This window comes from Cydia strobilella, chromosome Z (assembly GCF_947568885.1).
Source record: "Cydia strobilella chromosome Z, ilCydStro3.1, whole genome shotgun sequence".
Classification (NCBI taxonomy): Eukaryota; Metazoa; Arthropoda; class Insecta; order Lepidoptera; family Tortricidae; genus Cydia; species Cydia strobilella.
The window spans coordinates 45718133-45734674 of NC_086068.1; the positions used below are offsets into that span (position 1 = coordinate 45718133).

A 16542-nucleotide genomic window follows, 5' to 3' on the forward strand; every position below is an offset into this window, starting at 1 on the left:
GGCAGCACCAGTCTCTCTCGCTATATCGTAATTCCGTAAGGACTTCGTATAGGAGGTGGCAAGCGTTACTGCTTGCCCTTAGAGTTGGTCAAAGACGCCTAGTCTTACTAAGATGGCATATAGTCGAGAAATTCGGACTGGCACCGCCGTGGCGGGGTGGCCTAGGGGTTCATGGCGTTAGCCGCGATAGCTAAAGACGCCGGTTCGAATCCGGCCTTCACCGCTGGAGGGCTTCGTCACTTTTTCTTTAATATATGACATCTATTACAGTTTATAATTATAAGAGAATCATTTAACAATTTGTATGAAATCTGTTTAGCGCTCCTTATTTTCATAATAATCTAAAAATCGCAAGTAGGGGCATAGGTATGGTTATAAAATACATCAAATTATGTAAAAATATTGTCCATAATGTCAATATCCAGAGAGGAAAATGGGGACTACGTTTGTATGGACAGGCGGCCGTCCTCTTTCCTCTTAAATATATAGACATGCCAGCCAGTTTAAGTCCATATTACTTCTATTATTTTCAGTAACTTACACATGAATCTTTAAAAATAATACTATTTAAAAGCTGGCGCCACACAACACTGAAGAGTACACCCTAGGTCAGGCAGGTTAATAAATTTAACTTTTTTGTCTATTAATTTTCTATAATTTTGGAATAGCTAGCGAAATAACGTTCAAATGCCACTTTACTTCTTTACACCTAATTTCTTACTAAATAATTTTATATCTAAGAATCATTAATTGTTTTTTCTCTTGCCCAGATATTAAATGTTCCAAGGTGTTTTTTTACCAAATTTGATAAGTATTCCATGATTGTTAACGAATGATTACTTTTTTCTGGTACGTGCTTGACTATTATGATTATTACATGTGTTTATAGCGCCTTTTATTAAAATTATGTACATAATACCTACTTACTAAATCGCTGCAATAGCAGATTGAATGCTAAAACATTCGCCTTTGATTAGGACTCGTTCCACTTGACAAAAGCGGCACAAAATTCAAAATCACACAGACACGATCTTTGATCACGCCGTCTACACCCCTCACTACACATGGATTGACGATTTGAAGCCGTCATGTAATAATATAGCCAGCACAGAATTACGGGCCGCTGAAAATGGTCTGAATGGCTTCGAGAAAAGGATGGTACGGCCGTGCCTCTTTGTTTTGCTCGACTTGTGGCGAGTGACGAGTGGCGGCCGTGGGCCCAGATAAACGACACACTGTGTTTATGATATGATTTACCTCTAATATACAAATGGAAGCCTCTACGAGGCTTAATAATAAAAGTAAAGTTGACACCCTTTGATTACGTGATCTAAAAATACCCTAAAACAATCAATAAATAATTAAGCGGGCTATTGGCTTCACGCATTACCATCTACCAATATTGGCACCCTCCTTGATAAAACGACCCTCACTCTTGCCACCTGTTTACGACTGGGCACCAAAACTAATGAGCCCCACCGCTGTCGCTGTGGCACCATGGTAGACGAGCTGGGTCACCACGGCTTGTCCTGCCAGAGGAGCGCGGGCTGTATCTCCCGCCACGCATCCTTGAATGATGTCATCCGTAGGGCGCTTGCTTCCGTCAGCGTGCCGGCCATACTTGAGCCGAACGGTATCGCACGCGACGACGGCAAGCGGCCCGACGGGATGTCACTCATTCCATGGAGGCTGGGGAGGACGCTTGTGTGGGACGCCACCTGCGTTGACACGCTCGCGCCGTCCTACCTACAGGCGACCTCCGTCAAGGCGGGTGCTGCGGCCACAACGGCAGAACTAAACAAGCGGCGCAAATATGCTATCCTCGGCGAGGGCTACATATTTGCGCCGTTCGGAGTCGAAACTCTGGGACCGTGGGGGCCCAGTGCCAAATCATTATTTAAGGATATTTCCGAGCGCCTCGTAGACGCCTCTGGTGACCACAGAGGGCTGGCAGCTACTTCGGCCAGAGACTAAGTCTGGCCATCCAAAGAGGTAACGCTGCCAGTCTTCTGGGCACCATTACAGATGATAGCGACCTGGGGAGCATTTTTTATTTATAAGTTTATTTTAAGTTTTATAAGTTTAGTTTAGTTTTAGATATTAGTTAGTTTATTTAATTTTAAATTTATTACATTATATATGTTACTTCATCAAAATTTAATTGTTAAAACAGTAAAAGTCTTGCATCTGTAATACTGCCTGCCGCGCCTCGAGGTCGAGCCTGCCGCTGGTGGCGGGCCGGCCGGGCCCCGGCAGGCGGGCGGCGGGGCGCCGGCGCTCGCCAGTCCGTGTTGTATAATTAACTCGACCAATTTAAGAGGGCTCCGTTTCCATACGTATTATTAGCAATCAGTTACCTTCTTAATCCCTCGTATGCCGGATCCGCGTACGAGGAAAGTGTCAGAAAAACAGGCACACGAGAGGCAGTCTGTCGGATTATCGTTAATTACCTAACAAAGTGCTATAATATAATGAATAATTTTTAAGAAAAAAAAACCGACTTCTATGGGGGATGCCGCTGAAAGCATTCGTAGATTCCAGACAATGAAATGAAAAAGACAGCATCTTTTGCCTAATTATGTAGAAAAGGAGGTAAACCGACCCACTTTTCTAGTAGCATTTCGTTTTTGTAAGGGTCGCAGTTCTAACCTAACCTACTTTTCTGGTAGCATTTCGTTTTTGTAAGGGTCGCAGTTCTAACCTAACCTACTTTTCTGGTAGCATTTCGTTTCTGTAAGGGTCACAGCTCTAACCTAACCTACTTTTCTAATAGCAGTTCTGTTCTGTGAGAATCGCAGTTCAAAAGCTACCCACCCACCTAACCCACTTTTCTAGTAGCATTTCCGGGTCCGGGTCTGGGTCCGGGTCCGAGTCCGGGTCCGGGTCCGAGTTCGGGTCCATGTTCAGACCCGGGTCCGGGTCCGAGTCCGGGTCCAAGTTTGACTTTGGGTCCATAAGGAAGAGAACAAATCGCCAAACGTGAACTATGTGTCATTGAAGAGTTCCATTCTGATCATCATCAGCAGTTCCACTTCATCAAATGTCACTTTTTTAAATGTAAATGCTGGATTTGTTGATGAAAATACATAAATCACTATATGTATGCCTTTCACATTTGAGGAGTTCCCTCGGTTCCTCGTGGGTCTCATCATCAGAACTCGAGCTTGACAAAAATATGTCTTAAAAACTTAAGTTGCTTAACAAACATAAAGAAGTGGACAAATCGCCAAACGTAAACTATGCGTCATTAAAGAGTTCCATTCTGATCATCATCAGCAGTTCCACTTCATCAAATGTCACTTTTTAAAATGGAAATGCTGGATTTGTTGATAAAAATACAAAAATCGCTATATGTATGCCTTTCACATTTGAGGAGTTCCCTCGATTCCTCATGGATCCCATCATCAGAACTCGAGCTTGACAAAAATGTTTCTTGAAAACCTAACTTGCTTAACAAACATAACGAAGAGGACAAATCGCCAAACGTGAACTATGCGTCATTGAAGAGTTCCGTTCTGATCATCATCAGCAGTTCCACTTCATCAAATGTCACTTTTTAAAATGGAAGTGCTGGATTTGTTTATAAAAATATAAAAATCACTATATGTATGCCTTTCACATTTGAGGAGTTCCCTCGATTCCTCATGGATCCCATCATCAGAACTCGAGCTTGACAAAAATGTTTCTTGAAAACCTAACTTCCTTAACAAACATAACGAAGAGGACAAATCGCCAAACGTGAACTATGCGTCATTGAAGAGTTCCGTTCTGATCATCATCAGCAGTTCCACTTCATCAAATGTCACTTTTTTAAATGTAAGTGCTTGATTTGTTGATGAAAATACTAAAATCACTATATGTATGTCTTTAACATTTGAGGAGTTCCCTCGATTCCTCATGGATCCCATCATCAGAACTGCTTTTTGACAAAAACGGGACCAATCTGTATGTATATACTTAAAATCAAAAAAAGAATTTTCAAAATCGGTCCAGAAATGACGGAGTTATGGAGTAACAAACATTAAAAAAAAAACAAAAAAAAAAACATACAACCGAATTGAGAACCTCCTCCTTTGAAATCTTGAAGTCGGTTAAAAAGCACGCGGGTTTAATAAGGATTATGAGCCTAAAAGCGGTTCAATAACTTCCATGTTACGAGCAAGTGTGTTTAAAGTCAAATAATCCATGCGAAGTTCTAGTTATTGAGATTACATACTTAACATACTAGAGAATTGGTAAAAACATATATGGTAAGAACATATTGAAAAGTTAAGTTTTTGCTATTTATACTTAGTCTACATACTAGTGGCGTTATTCATAAACGCGTTAGTTACAAGCCTGAATTAGCTATGAATCGTTTGTCTTTATCTGTCATTTTGACTTATGTATTTGTAAGAAAGAGATAAAACATAATTTAAACATAACTAGGGTTTGCAATATCCGTCCGATTTTCTTATTCGGATAATTCGAATAATACAATTTGTATTATCCGATTATTCGGATAATTATAAATGAAAGCAAAATATTTATTCCAAGTAATATAATTCGTAAATCTAGCGCTAAAATAAGCGTGGAGTTGATAACGGCGGAGATGCTAGAGTGCCATAATTCGAAGTTTCAATTTTTTTTACGTAAATCTGCAGAACTATGGAAAAAAATACCACCTAGGGCTATAGAACTATTAAGGGTGCTACTAGAACTCATAAAACGGTGAGATTCTAGTTTCAGAGACACCTTATGGGATGCTTTGAGATCGCATTCTCATGCAGAGTAAGAATATCCCGAATGCAATTTTTTTTTTTTTGTTGGTGATTATTAGTTTTAGACAAAGTCAGTGTTTTTTTTTTCATAATTATTATTGCTTTCATTGCTAGAACCGCAGCACTGTGGATTATACCTGTTAAAATAGGTGATGAAAAGGAAATGGAAGTAGGCACAAAACGTCCATATTCTATTTGTTGATTTTGCCAAAGTATAATTATGTCAGAGAGACAGTCTAATTTTGCAGTGCTTTAAGGTGTCAGACAACTTGTTAAAAAGGATAATTGGTGCCACCAAAGTAAGCAGGATGAGTGTAAAAAGCTTGCAAGCAACAGCCAAATTTGAACCAGTCACTGGTCTGAAACAAGGAACCGCTCTTTCGCCAATGCTGATCCACTTGGCACTCGAATACATCGTCCGAAAATTGTTTATGAGTGATGGGTGATGTGGGAGTGTAGAGTTGAAGGGCAAACATAAGATCATTGGATTATGCTGATGACTTGGGGCTGTAGGCTCAAAACAAAAGCGACCTGGAGGCCATGGCTAGGATCATAGAGTAGGAAGGAGAGAAGATTGGTCTCAGAATCAACCACCAGAAGCGATCTGGAGGCCATGGCTATATGGCTGCATAGTAGTGGCAGTGGCACAGAACAGGACAGAATGGCGTTCTCTTGTTTCAGAGGCCAATATCCTTTTTGGGTCACTGATCCAGTGGAGTAAGTAAGTATTGCTTTCATTGTTAGCATTTTATTGCTACTGGATTGATAAAGACTGAATGTACGAGTAGACGAATGAACACGAGGTGAGGCACTAGATGTATTTCCAACTAGGCACCAGTGAATCCAGATAATAATAAACCCTCCTAAGTACGGTTTTAAAGATAACAGTAATATGTTAGATTCAGATTATTTATTTGCGTAAAGTATAGCTGTTATAGTAATCATTTAAAATTGGTTCGGTTAACGTCTTTTTATGAAAACATAGTTAAAAACTTTATTTCTGTGTTATCTAAAATATCCGTTTATTCGAATATTTTGAGTATTATTATTGGCGGAAATTCGAATATTATTCATATTCGAATATTCGGATTGCAAACCCTAAACATAACCCTAAGAACAAATTAAATTAAAAATTACTTTCTTATGAAAATATTTTAATTCGTGTTTTTTACAAATAGTCACACTACTAACAAAGATAGATATAACTCCGTAATAGATGGATACAGTCTAAGGAAAAAAATTGATTCTCGATCAGATGGCGCCACTAGTTTTGGCCTACACTCGTATAGAGGGCGTTGACTGCTTCGTTTGTTATTTATAATTTTAACGCATACCAGTGAAAGAACATGGGTCAAAAACATATAAAAATAATTAATGCAAATAAAAAAATCATTTATCCATATTTAAATACATTTTATTGTATTTTTATAAATATTTATTTTTAGTTTTAAAGTGTGTCGACAGATGGCAGTGAATTTACTGGGGTTACAAAATTTACTATGACAGTACCGCTCTAGTATAAGTTACTCTATGCTACTAATCAACTATTTATTTATTTCGTTTATAATTTACCAAAATCAGGCCCGTAAAGTTTTATGAATAAGGGGGTAGGAATATTCAATCTATCTGTAGCTACGCCCCATTCCTTTTTAGGGTTCTGTACGCAAAGGGTAAAAACGGGACCCTATTACTAAGACTCCGCTGTCCGTCTGTCACCAGGCTGTATCTCATGAACCGTGATAGCTAGACAGTTGAAATTTTCACAGATGATGTATTTCTGTTGCCGCTATAACAACAAATACTATTAAAGTACGGAACCCTCGGTGCGCGAGTCCGACTCGCACTTGGCCGGGTTTTTTTATACCACCGGAAACAAATTGGTTAATGCCGCGTGCGCCGCCTTGGGTGACGCGACCGTCAAGTGGAACGAGCCCTGAGTGTCGTTCCTTATAGCTTACGTAAATCTAACACGAACACGCTGCCGTCACTAGCACTAGCGCCGACTTTAGTACCTCGCGAGTTCCAGCACACCTCGAATATGCCACCTGTGCCTTTGTACGAGTGTACCAGCCCACCGGTCTGTGTCGACCAAATATGCACACACTTGTCAAAAGAGCCACTGGCCAGAAACTTGCCATCGGGCGAAAAGGCTACACTGTAAACCGGTTCTGTGTGCTTTGTTAAAGTGTGTATACACACACCCCTTTCCACATCCCACAAACGTACAGTGGAATCGAAAGAAGCGCTGGCCAAAATAAGATTCATATTTGGATTCTGTGTTCCCGGACCGGTAGGAGACCATTTGATGGTATAAATTTCTTTTGAATGAGCTTGTAAGTCATGAACACATGTATCTTGTTTCATGGACCAAATCTTCAAAGTCATGTCGTCAGAACAGGAAGCCAGTAACTGTCCTTGTGGATCCCACTTTATGGCGTTGACTTCATTCTAAAAGGAAATAAAAACAATTATTATTTCTGGCTTACAATATCATTATCGATTTGTTTCGTGTTAATAACACAATAATAGAACTTAGCTAGCAACTTACAGTATGTCCCTGAAAACTTTTAATAGGCTTATCAACATGGAGTCTGCAAACATGGATGCACTGATCTGTAGAACAAGATGCAAAGGATGTGTTTGTTTGCCAGTCCACATCCAGCGCCGGCGCAGAATGGAAGGAAAACTGCTGAGTGCACTGCCCTGACGCGGCATCCCATATTATGGTTGTCTTGTCTACCTGAAATTAATAGTAGATTGTTAACCAAGGGACGAAAGGCACTCATTTCTGCCGAGGTATTTTGGCGCTCGAACGCAGTGAGAGCGCCAATAGTCCAAGGCAGAAATGATGCCTTTCACCCGAGTTAAACACTCTACTTTTCATTTCGAATACGAGGAAAGTAAAATGCATGTGTTTTTTAAAAACATGACTAAGTATACATTTTTATAGTATTTCTTGAGGGTACTTTCAATTAAAAATTCAGCTACAAGTATCGTTATTTATGGAATGGAGAATCAAATATCAGAATGAAAATTCTATAACAAATCCATTTAAACTCAAATTTTAATTGCTTATCGTAAAAAAAAACGTATTTCGAACGTAAAATGCTCTAGTGCAGACACGTATCATTTTTTGCACACCTTTTAGAACAACAATGACCCTCTTTCAGAGCATGAGAAATGAAAAGTAACATTACATTGTCTTCATATTTAAATGACTAAACTGAAACGAGAAAATTTGTGAACCATCATAGTCACCACTTAAGATATATCAGCTGAGTGCGACAAATCAGGCGAAAAATCCTGCGTAAAAATATTAGAAATCGAGGTTTCGTTCTCGACATTTTCCTCCTCCAAATCTTAGTCCATCGTAACGAAACTTTGAGAACGGAATAGGAAAGAAATTATCTGTGTCTGACCGTTTGGATTTGTGCGTTTATTGTTGCCGATTTTGTATACTAGACGTCTGTTTACGGCATATTTATTTGGCCGTTTTAGCGCTGTTTGGAGCGACGACCTGTACCCTGTTTATCAAAACTTACAAGCCTTGTATTACAAGCATTTTGCCTGTAAAATTTTTCATTATTACAAGTATCTGTTCATCAAAACTGCATTTGTAAATTACAAGTGACAAGTGTCGTGTTTAATTTCACAAGTATATTATTACACGTATATTCGTGATTTTAATTTCACAAGTATATTATTACACGTATATTCGTGATTTTGTTTATCAAAAAATTCTGCGTAAGTTACAACTTGTAAAAAATCATGCAAAAACCTTAGAGTGCCCGGCGACCCTCCATTCCGTATTACAAGTTAACGAGTGTCGGGCTCAGTATTTTAAATATAAATTTCTCTCTCTCTCTCTCAATTTCAAAATTCTGCCGCTAATGAATACTTGTCCAATTATAGTTTCAATAGACGGGAAATGAGCGGAAAAACAATTTTGTCGCTACTATTTTTATTGAACTTTTCATATCAGGCACAGACAATATACCATTCAGCCATGCGTTTAAGTAGAGCATAATCGATAAAAAAAAAAACTGTGACATGGCGGGAAAAGAACGTGACGGCCATAGACATAGTATAGTAGTTATAGACATGAAACCGAGCGACCAGGGGTAAGAGAAAGACATATTCATGTATTGACAGGTTAATGTATGGCAGCATAATCCTTTTGCTCTTTCACCCTTATAAATTTCGGTATTTCGCCATCGCCTCCTACCTATGCTGCCATAACCCGACCATGAAAAAAAACCCGGTCGGTGATAAGGACAAAGCATGACACTATTTTCTCTTTCCTCTTATAGAAATCGCAATAAGACTATCTTTCTCTATCAAAGAGTGTCAGACCCTTGGTGACGGCACATTATTTTGATTTTAGAACTTACAAGTGGAATTTACAAGGGTCCAATTGTACAAACCTTTTAGGTTTTTTTGATAAACATAATTTACACGAACTTGTAAAAAATTTCTTGTAAAGTGTAACTTGTGAACTTGTAGACTTGTAAGTTTTGATAAACAGGGCACTGGTGAAAGTCGCGGGAATTCGGTGGATGCGAGCGGCACAGGATCGGTCGGAGTGGCGAGCCTTGGGGGAGGCCTATGTCAAGCAGTGGACGTCTATCGGCTGACATCATGATGATGATGATGATGAAGTAACCTAGTTCTTATAAAAACAAGAATATCAAAAAAAGCAAAACGTACAGACACAGATCTTGGTAATATTGAAATGATATAAAAAAAAGTTCATCTAAGGCCAAAATCCAGAGGAAAATGTCGAGAACGTTTGTATGGAAAAATGAACAGGAATGTATCTTCTTGATGTATAACTTACCCCTGCACTCAGAATGTAATTCCCGCGTTTATTCCATTTCAGAGCAAATATAGGTCCCTTGTGTTGACCCAATGTGGAGGCCAAGGTTCCATCAGTGGTCCAAATGCGGGCGTATCCGTCATATGATCCCGTTGCTAGAAGGTTACCGTCACACTGGAAAATAGCAGGTCCAAAACTCACTCTCAAATCATACATTATTCAAAAATGATTTGCAATGATACACAGCCACAATGAACATGATTAAATCTTGTACATTTTCCATTGAGACAAGGTGATATATTGTAAGCTTGTGTGATTCTATTACTTACATTCCAGTCCAATGAAGTGACGTCTTTATTACTGGGCACCTCTGCGCCACCTTTCTGGATACAGTGCCTCAGTACCAACTGATTAGGAGTCGTAGCAGGATTGTCAGACATATCCCAGATCCTGATAAGAGATAATAATCATTTCATAGCAGTTAGGTGCTACATTTACTACGCGTAACTACAACATACTGCTTATGCAAGTAGCTTCACTATGTTGTTATTGTTAACCTTTTGGACGCCAATGAAGGATAGATCGGCACCGCAGGTCTAACGCCAAAGACCGATTAATCGGTCACAGACCACAGAGCAACATAGACCTACGTGCATGTGCATAAAGTTCAATTTTAGTTTTGACACTTCGGTTACGTGTGGCGTCCGAGTGACAGCTTTTGTGTTAATTAGACACGGCGTCGAAAAGGTTAATGAGTAATGAGAGTAGAATTACTAGATAGCTAGTATGTTCCCTGTATAACACAATTAGTCAATTACTGCAACTAAACATAGATTGTTGTAGAGATGTAAAGTATATCGTGTTTGACAACTGAAATAGATGTTGCAGTAAGGTGTCATATATTTTTGTGCGCTGTACGGCGCAATATAATATATTTTCTGGTAACTGAATTGTCAAACAAACTTTTTACAACCAAAGTTACCGCACAATGTACGGAGCCGAGCCGTACAGTACAGCGCCATCTACATTAAAGGTCAAAACTGAAGTACGAATTACAAAAATACTATTTACAACTACATACTTTACTATTTACAAAATGTCTGAATACGCAATATGTTCACAAACCTGGCTGTGCTGTCACCCGAGCCACTTGCCAACAGATCAGTACTGGGGTTCCAAGCACAAATAAACACCTCAGACTCATGGCCTCTGAGGACTGTAGCCTTGCTGGCCGGTATTTCTATGGACTGATCAACTTCCATGTTCTCAGGAGCACTCGGAGTCGCCGCGCCCCCTGTTGCCGCTGGTGGGTTACATGCTGTGACCTAGAGATATCAATTAAAACATAATGTTAAACCAAATGTGTCAAAAACTTAATGTAGTGTAGTTTCGCAAAATCTGACTTACTTCAACACCATTTTGTTCAGTTCCCGTGCCCTGCTCTGCTCTAATAGCTTGTTTTTGTGTGTTATGAGCATTTTGGCGAGCAGCAATTATCTCTGGACTGACGGCATCAATCAAGCTCAAGCTTTCAGTGAGACGTATTTCAGAGCCTAAAATAGAAAAAATATGAACAAAAAATAGTTATTGTAGTATACTATTTGTGTACCATTAATATGTAGGTATTGATATTGAAGTTTAACGCATTCACTGCCAGGGGGCGTGGCCTAGGAACAAACTTGTATGACGGTGAACGCACATACTGTGCGTTGGGGGCAGTGAATGTGTTAAAACCCACACAAACGAAAGATTCCAAAATTAAGTGACAAGCGTATCAAACTGTCCACTACGTCAAACGTACCTACATGGGTAAAGAATATGTAGATAAAATTGCAAGTTATGTGTATCATTTATAGTACGTTGCTTCTGGAACGAAATATATGGAAAACTTGGCATAATTAATGGAAGACTTTTTTCAATTGGGATATGTACCTTATGGACCGAACTTATTTTTCATTAACCCTCCCCACCCCTCCCCCCTCTGCGTCACCCCCCCGCACCCCCGCAAAGGGCCCGAAACGCGGTTTTTCTCAATTTTTAAGAAAACCGTTCAAGATACAGAAAAAGTGTGTAGGAACGAAGTGATCCTTAATAAATTTGGTATTAATCTTTTATACACACTATAGTGCTATCACTTCTAGTTTTTGTGCAATCTGTCACCAAAGATGCAAATTTTTTAGCATTTAACTTTTTTTCGTTTTAAAGTCGTGTCTGTTCTCAAAAAAAAAACGATATCGCTTAATTTTGTTTTATTTAAGTAAGAAGTTAATATGCTCTTTAAAACGAAGTATTATTTATTATTAAACTCATGGTATAATAAAACAAGGTACCCTCTTCCGAGACTCGCGAACCACGTGACTGACACAAGCCTACGTCATCGTGCTGTTAAAAGGTTCACGATGACGTAGGCTTGTGTTGTGTCACTCACGTGGTTAGTACCAGGCCAGGCGGAGTATATTATTATACCATGATTAAACTCCTTCATTTGACGATTTTATGCCATTTTGAAAATACACCCTCGTCAAACATTTTTAGTCAGCGAATATCCTTATTAACCACTTGGCTGTATGAAACGATTCGATTCGATTTCGTTAGTCAATTCAAATTCCTTGAAGTCCATTTTGTTATTCATATTATCACCAAAACTGTTATGTCTACCGTCAATTTATTAAACACAGTCACAAGATAACATGGTCAGATGATTGAGGTGTCATCTTCTCTGTAAGAAACTCAGATATTAACTGATTTATAACACACTTTTGTAGGGAATATAAATACAAAATATTAAATGCTTCTTTTTCTTTTTAAATTTACGAAGATAAGAGCAGTAATAAAAGACAAACGCTGTATTTTTTTTATTTTTTTTTTATTACAAAAAGGCAAGCATTTGACCGCAATCTCACCTCCTCACCTCACCATAGTAAGTGCCGATGCAGTCTAGGATGGATCATGCTTACCTAAAAGATGTCTATTCACTCTCGATTTAAAAAGATCCAAGTTATAGTGGACTGGGAATATATTTGCAGGAAGTGAATTCCACTCCTTAGCCGTTCGCATGATAAACCTGGATGCATAGCGCTTAGTACGAATCAGTGGCAGAGTAACGACGTAAGGGTGAAACGCAAGTCCGCGTATTTCCCAAAAATGCAATTTTCAACAATAAAATTTCAATATTTTTTTTTTTATGGTGTTGTAAAAATAGCAAAATACCGTCGGCATAATCTAAGGTAAACTAAACTGCGTGGAAAAAAACATGTACTTACACCAAAGCACAGGTGTTAGAAAAGACACAAAAGAACGCCAGGAAACAAAAGAAGTTACTGAAAATCTGTGTTCATCACACAAATAAATGGTCATACTGGGATTTGAACCTAAGACCATCAGCTTCATAGGCAGGGTCACTACCCAATAGGCCAGACCGGTAGTCATTAATTGTGACAAACATATTTGTTGGGAGTAGATGATATAATTAAAGTAGGTATATAAATTAAACATAAAATATAGCTGGTATTTAGTGTTTGTTACTCATATTGTATCATAAATTTAATCAAGCTTGCATTATTTTGGTATGGCATAAAATTACAAAAAGCTACCCATAGCTTTCATCAAACTCAATATGTAATTTACTACTTACTCATTGCATGATCATAATTATTTATGCATAGTTGTTCAATTATCCGTGTAAAGATAACATAACAGTTCTGTCAGAACTCACTGTACTTACCATCTTCCCCATAAGTGATTTCTGCTGTAGTGTATTCCAAACCCTTTTGAAGGATACTTAACAAAGCTGCAGGAGGTACTAGGGCGCCATTGATATTGCTTTGTGATATATGTGACTCAATACCAAATGTGTATGCAGAGTGATGGAAACCTGTAATGGTTTCCTAATTATTAATTCAATATCTATGAAGTACTGATCTAATATTCACAGCATAGAGATAACCATTTTAGTCATGTGCCTCGAAATCATTAATTCCTTGTAGCTTTTCACCTATTCGCGTTTCGCAGTGATAGCGTATTTTTAACCGCCTTCAAAAAAAAGGAGGTTCTCAGTTTGACCCCTATGTTTGCATATGTATGTATGTACAGTTGTGTGCGATAAAATAGCAGTCAATAAGAAAATGAAAATTAGGGGAAAACTATAACTTTGGATCAATTACATTGGATCTTTTTTAGGGTTCCGAACCCAAAGGGTAAAAACGGGACCCTATTACTAAGACTCCGCTGTCTGTCCGTCTGTCACCAGGCTGTATCTCATGAACCGTGATAGCTAGACAGTTGAAACTTTCACAGATGATGTATTTCTGTTGCCGCTATAACAACAAATACTAAAAACAGAATAAAATAAATATTTTAGTGGGGCTCCCATACAACAAACGTGATTTTTTTGCCGTTTTTTGCGTAATGGTACCCTTAGTGCGCGAGTCCGACTCGCACTTGGCCAGTTTTTTTATATAATTCTTCTGCATTACTCACATTGTTTCAAAATAAACTGTAATTTCAACTAATTATATTCAGTAACAAATACACAAACACCAACAGGATTTTAACAATTCGCAAGCTTATTACGAGGTGTTTATTTGTTTTATTTCCATCACCAACAAAATGAAGTGACATTTTTTTAATACAAATTATGTCACTTGGTTGTGAATGTTGTGATTTCGACGGTTAAATAATGATATACTCTTGACTTGACGTTTATGTTAGCAACCAGCAATGCATTATTAACCATAACCAGTATACAAACCAGTCGTCGAGTTGCGGAAAATCGCCCGAACTACAATACAATAGCAACTGCGTAAACTCGATTGCAGTCCATCTCGCTCGCACTGATGTATTGGTACGATAGAGGGAATGCGATGGAGTTCAGGCAGTCACTAACATCAATGTCAAATCCCAACTCGTGTTAACCGTGCAGGAGATAAACTACATGTTCGAAATGCGTTTGGAAAAAAAACTACAGTTGTACCACTGCTTAAAATAAATAACGTGTTAAGTAATAAATAGAGATGGGCCGAATATTAGGTAATTATTTGGTATTCGGCATATTTTTTAATGTTCGTAATTGGTCGAATAGTTCTGTTTGCACTGCCGAATATTTACCGAATAAACAATTATCTTTAAGGGCGTCCACTAGTTGCTGCGCGTGAAATTCGCGATTAGAGGGCTTACCACAAAGACCCGAAGTTCGCAAATTGCAGGCATCTTCCTCTTTTACTACAATTATGGCGTAATTAGGGTGACAGAAAAAGATGCCCGCAACTTGTGAACTTCTTAGTTCACGGTAGGCCCTCAGGTATGAGACGGTTCCGTTTCTTTTCATAAAATTTCATGGTCGGTCAGAAGGGGAAGAATCAAAAACACGTGAGTGGAGACCGTGGACCTGTATGAAATTTAGGTAGTTTTAGCCCAACCAAATATTTGGTTCGGTATGAGCTGAACTGAATGTCCGGCCGAATATTTGTATTCAGCAAAGTCCATATTCGGCCCATCTCTAGTAATAAAGCATTACAAACAAATATATATCGCGGTAAAAAGAAACTAAAGTTAAGAACTACACTCAAAGAAATACACCATGAAATTTTAATTAAAAAAAGTGTGTGCGTGTAATCTTTACGCGTAATGGAAGTAAAACTTCTTTGACGATGATGTTTATCACTATGTTGGAACTTTGATGTGTGTCCTATTGTGCATGTGTAACTACTAAGCGTTACTTCCTAAAGAAGTTTTATTTCAAAAACCTGTTCAGAAATTTTGATTTTGCGGCAAAACGCGAATAGGTGAATCACTACAAGGAATTAATGATTTCGAGGTACATGACTAACAAATCTAGATAAAATTACCATTTTATGTCAACTATACCTGATTCCTGTAGGTAGCGATATACAAGAAAGTTCACTTCATCACTAGAATAACTCATTTTTCCACACTTAGTGTCCAGAATCCAAAGGTATTTATTTTTATTACAACATGAAATGTAATTCACTTCTGTTTAGATGCACATCAGACTGATTGACTGGCCACTGCTAGGTTAGAAGCCTGTGGAACGTATTATTGGAATAATTATAAAATATCCACAATTTACTTGTACAAGTTTGTTATTTATAAACATGTCCTTCATATTTATAACTCTGATTAAGAATAGACCAATGGAAAAGTTCAGAAAAAGGACGAAGTACGTTTCAAATTAGTGGGGTGAGGTAAGTAATGTCAGCGAGATGAATCTTAATTGCAGACCAGTGAAAAAGCGTACAAAAAAGGTCACCACTGCATATTTTGTGAATTGAATCGTGCATGACCCTAATTATTAGTTATCTTTGCCGGGTTAACGGGAATACACGCATAACCAAGCCTGCGGTGGCATAGGGCGATGGGACCGTAACCTGTATGCTGAATCTACGGAACTAGAAAACATTGGTCTTACGGTTATATGAAAGGTGAATTTTAACACAGCATCTCCATAGAGTTCTTGGAACTCTGATCTGAACGACGAGACGACGCCAACGGTGAAACCACAAACATAAACCTGCTAAAATTTAATGACGGAAGGAAGCCTAAATAACTGTCAATTAACAGAATCGTCAATACTCAGAATAATGACGTTGGTATCGAACGATATGGCAATCGACCCCCACTCTAGTTCGTCTTTGAATTAAAAAAAAAACTACGGATGCGTGACATGCGTGAAAAAAGTTTTCTTTGCCGCTATTTGACGTGCAGTTTATCTTTTAATTAGTTTGTAAGTAAAAAATAATTTGTATTGTTGTTTTTAAAGTAGCAAAAGTTTTGTGTAAAATGTGCGACAAAGATATTTCGGAGACGCCACCTCATATCCGCGAATTCCGCCAGAAAGCAACTATGCCCCAATGTCGGCTGTAATATGAGGTTAGTGAATATATCACAGAAAGTTTATAATATGTGTGTAGATAAAGCAGTGTATGTAACTGTACATAATTAGGCATT

The 16542-nt window shown here is 38.4% G+C and overlaps 1 protein-coding gene across 1 annotated transcript; it reads right to left on the reverse strand.

Annotated features, from left to right (window-relative positions):
* Positions 1-5897: 5897 nt before the first annotated feature.
* On the reverse strand, positions 5898-16147 carry LOC134755259 (F-box-like/WD repeat-containing protein TBL1X). Its single transcript, XM_063691774.1, has 9 exons — positions 16004-16147; positions 15442-15618; positions 13301-13450; positions 10984-11129; positions 10702-10901; positions 9906-10026; positions 9598-9750; positions 7309-7500; positions 5898-7208 (listed from the first exon to the last, which is right to left on the reverse strand). Exons 2-9 carry the CDS (start codon positions 15497-15499, stop codon positions 6708-6710), a joined length of 1521 nt encoding a protein of 506 aa, XP_063547844.1. The 5' UTR covers positions 15500-15618; positions 16004-16147; the 3' UTR covers positions 5898-6707.
* Positions 16148-16542: the final 395 nt, after the last annotated feature.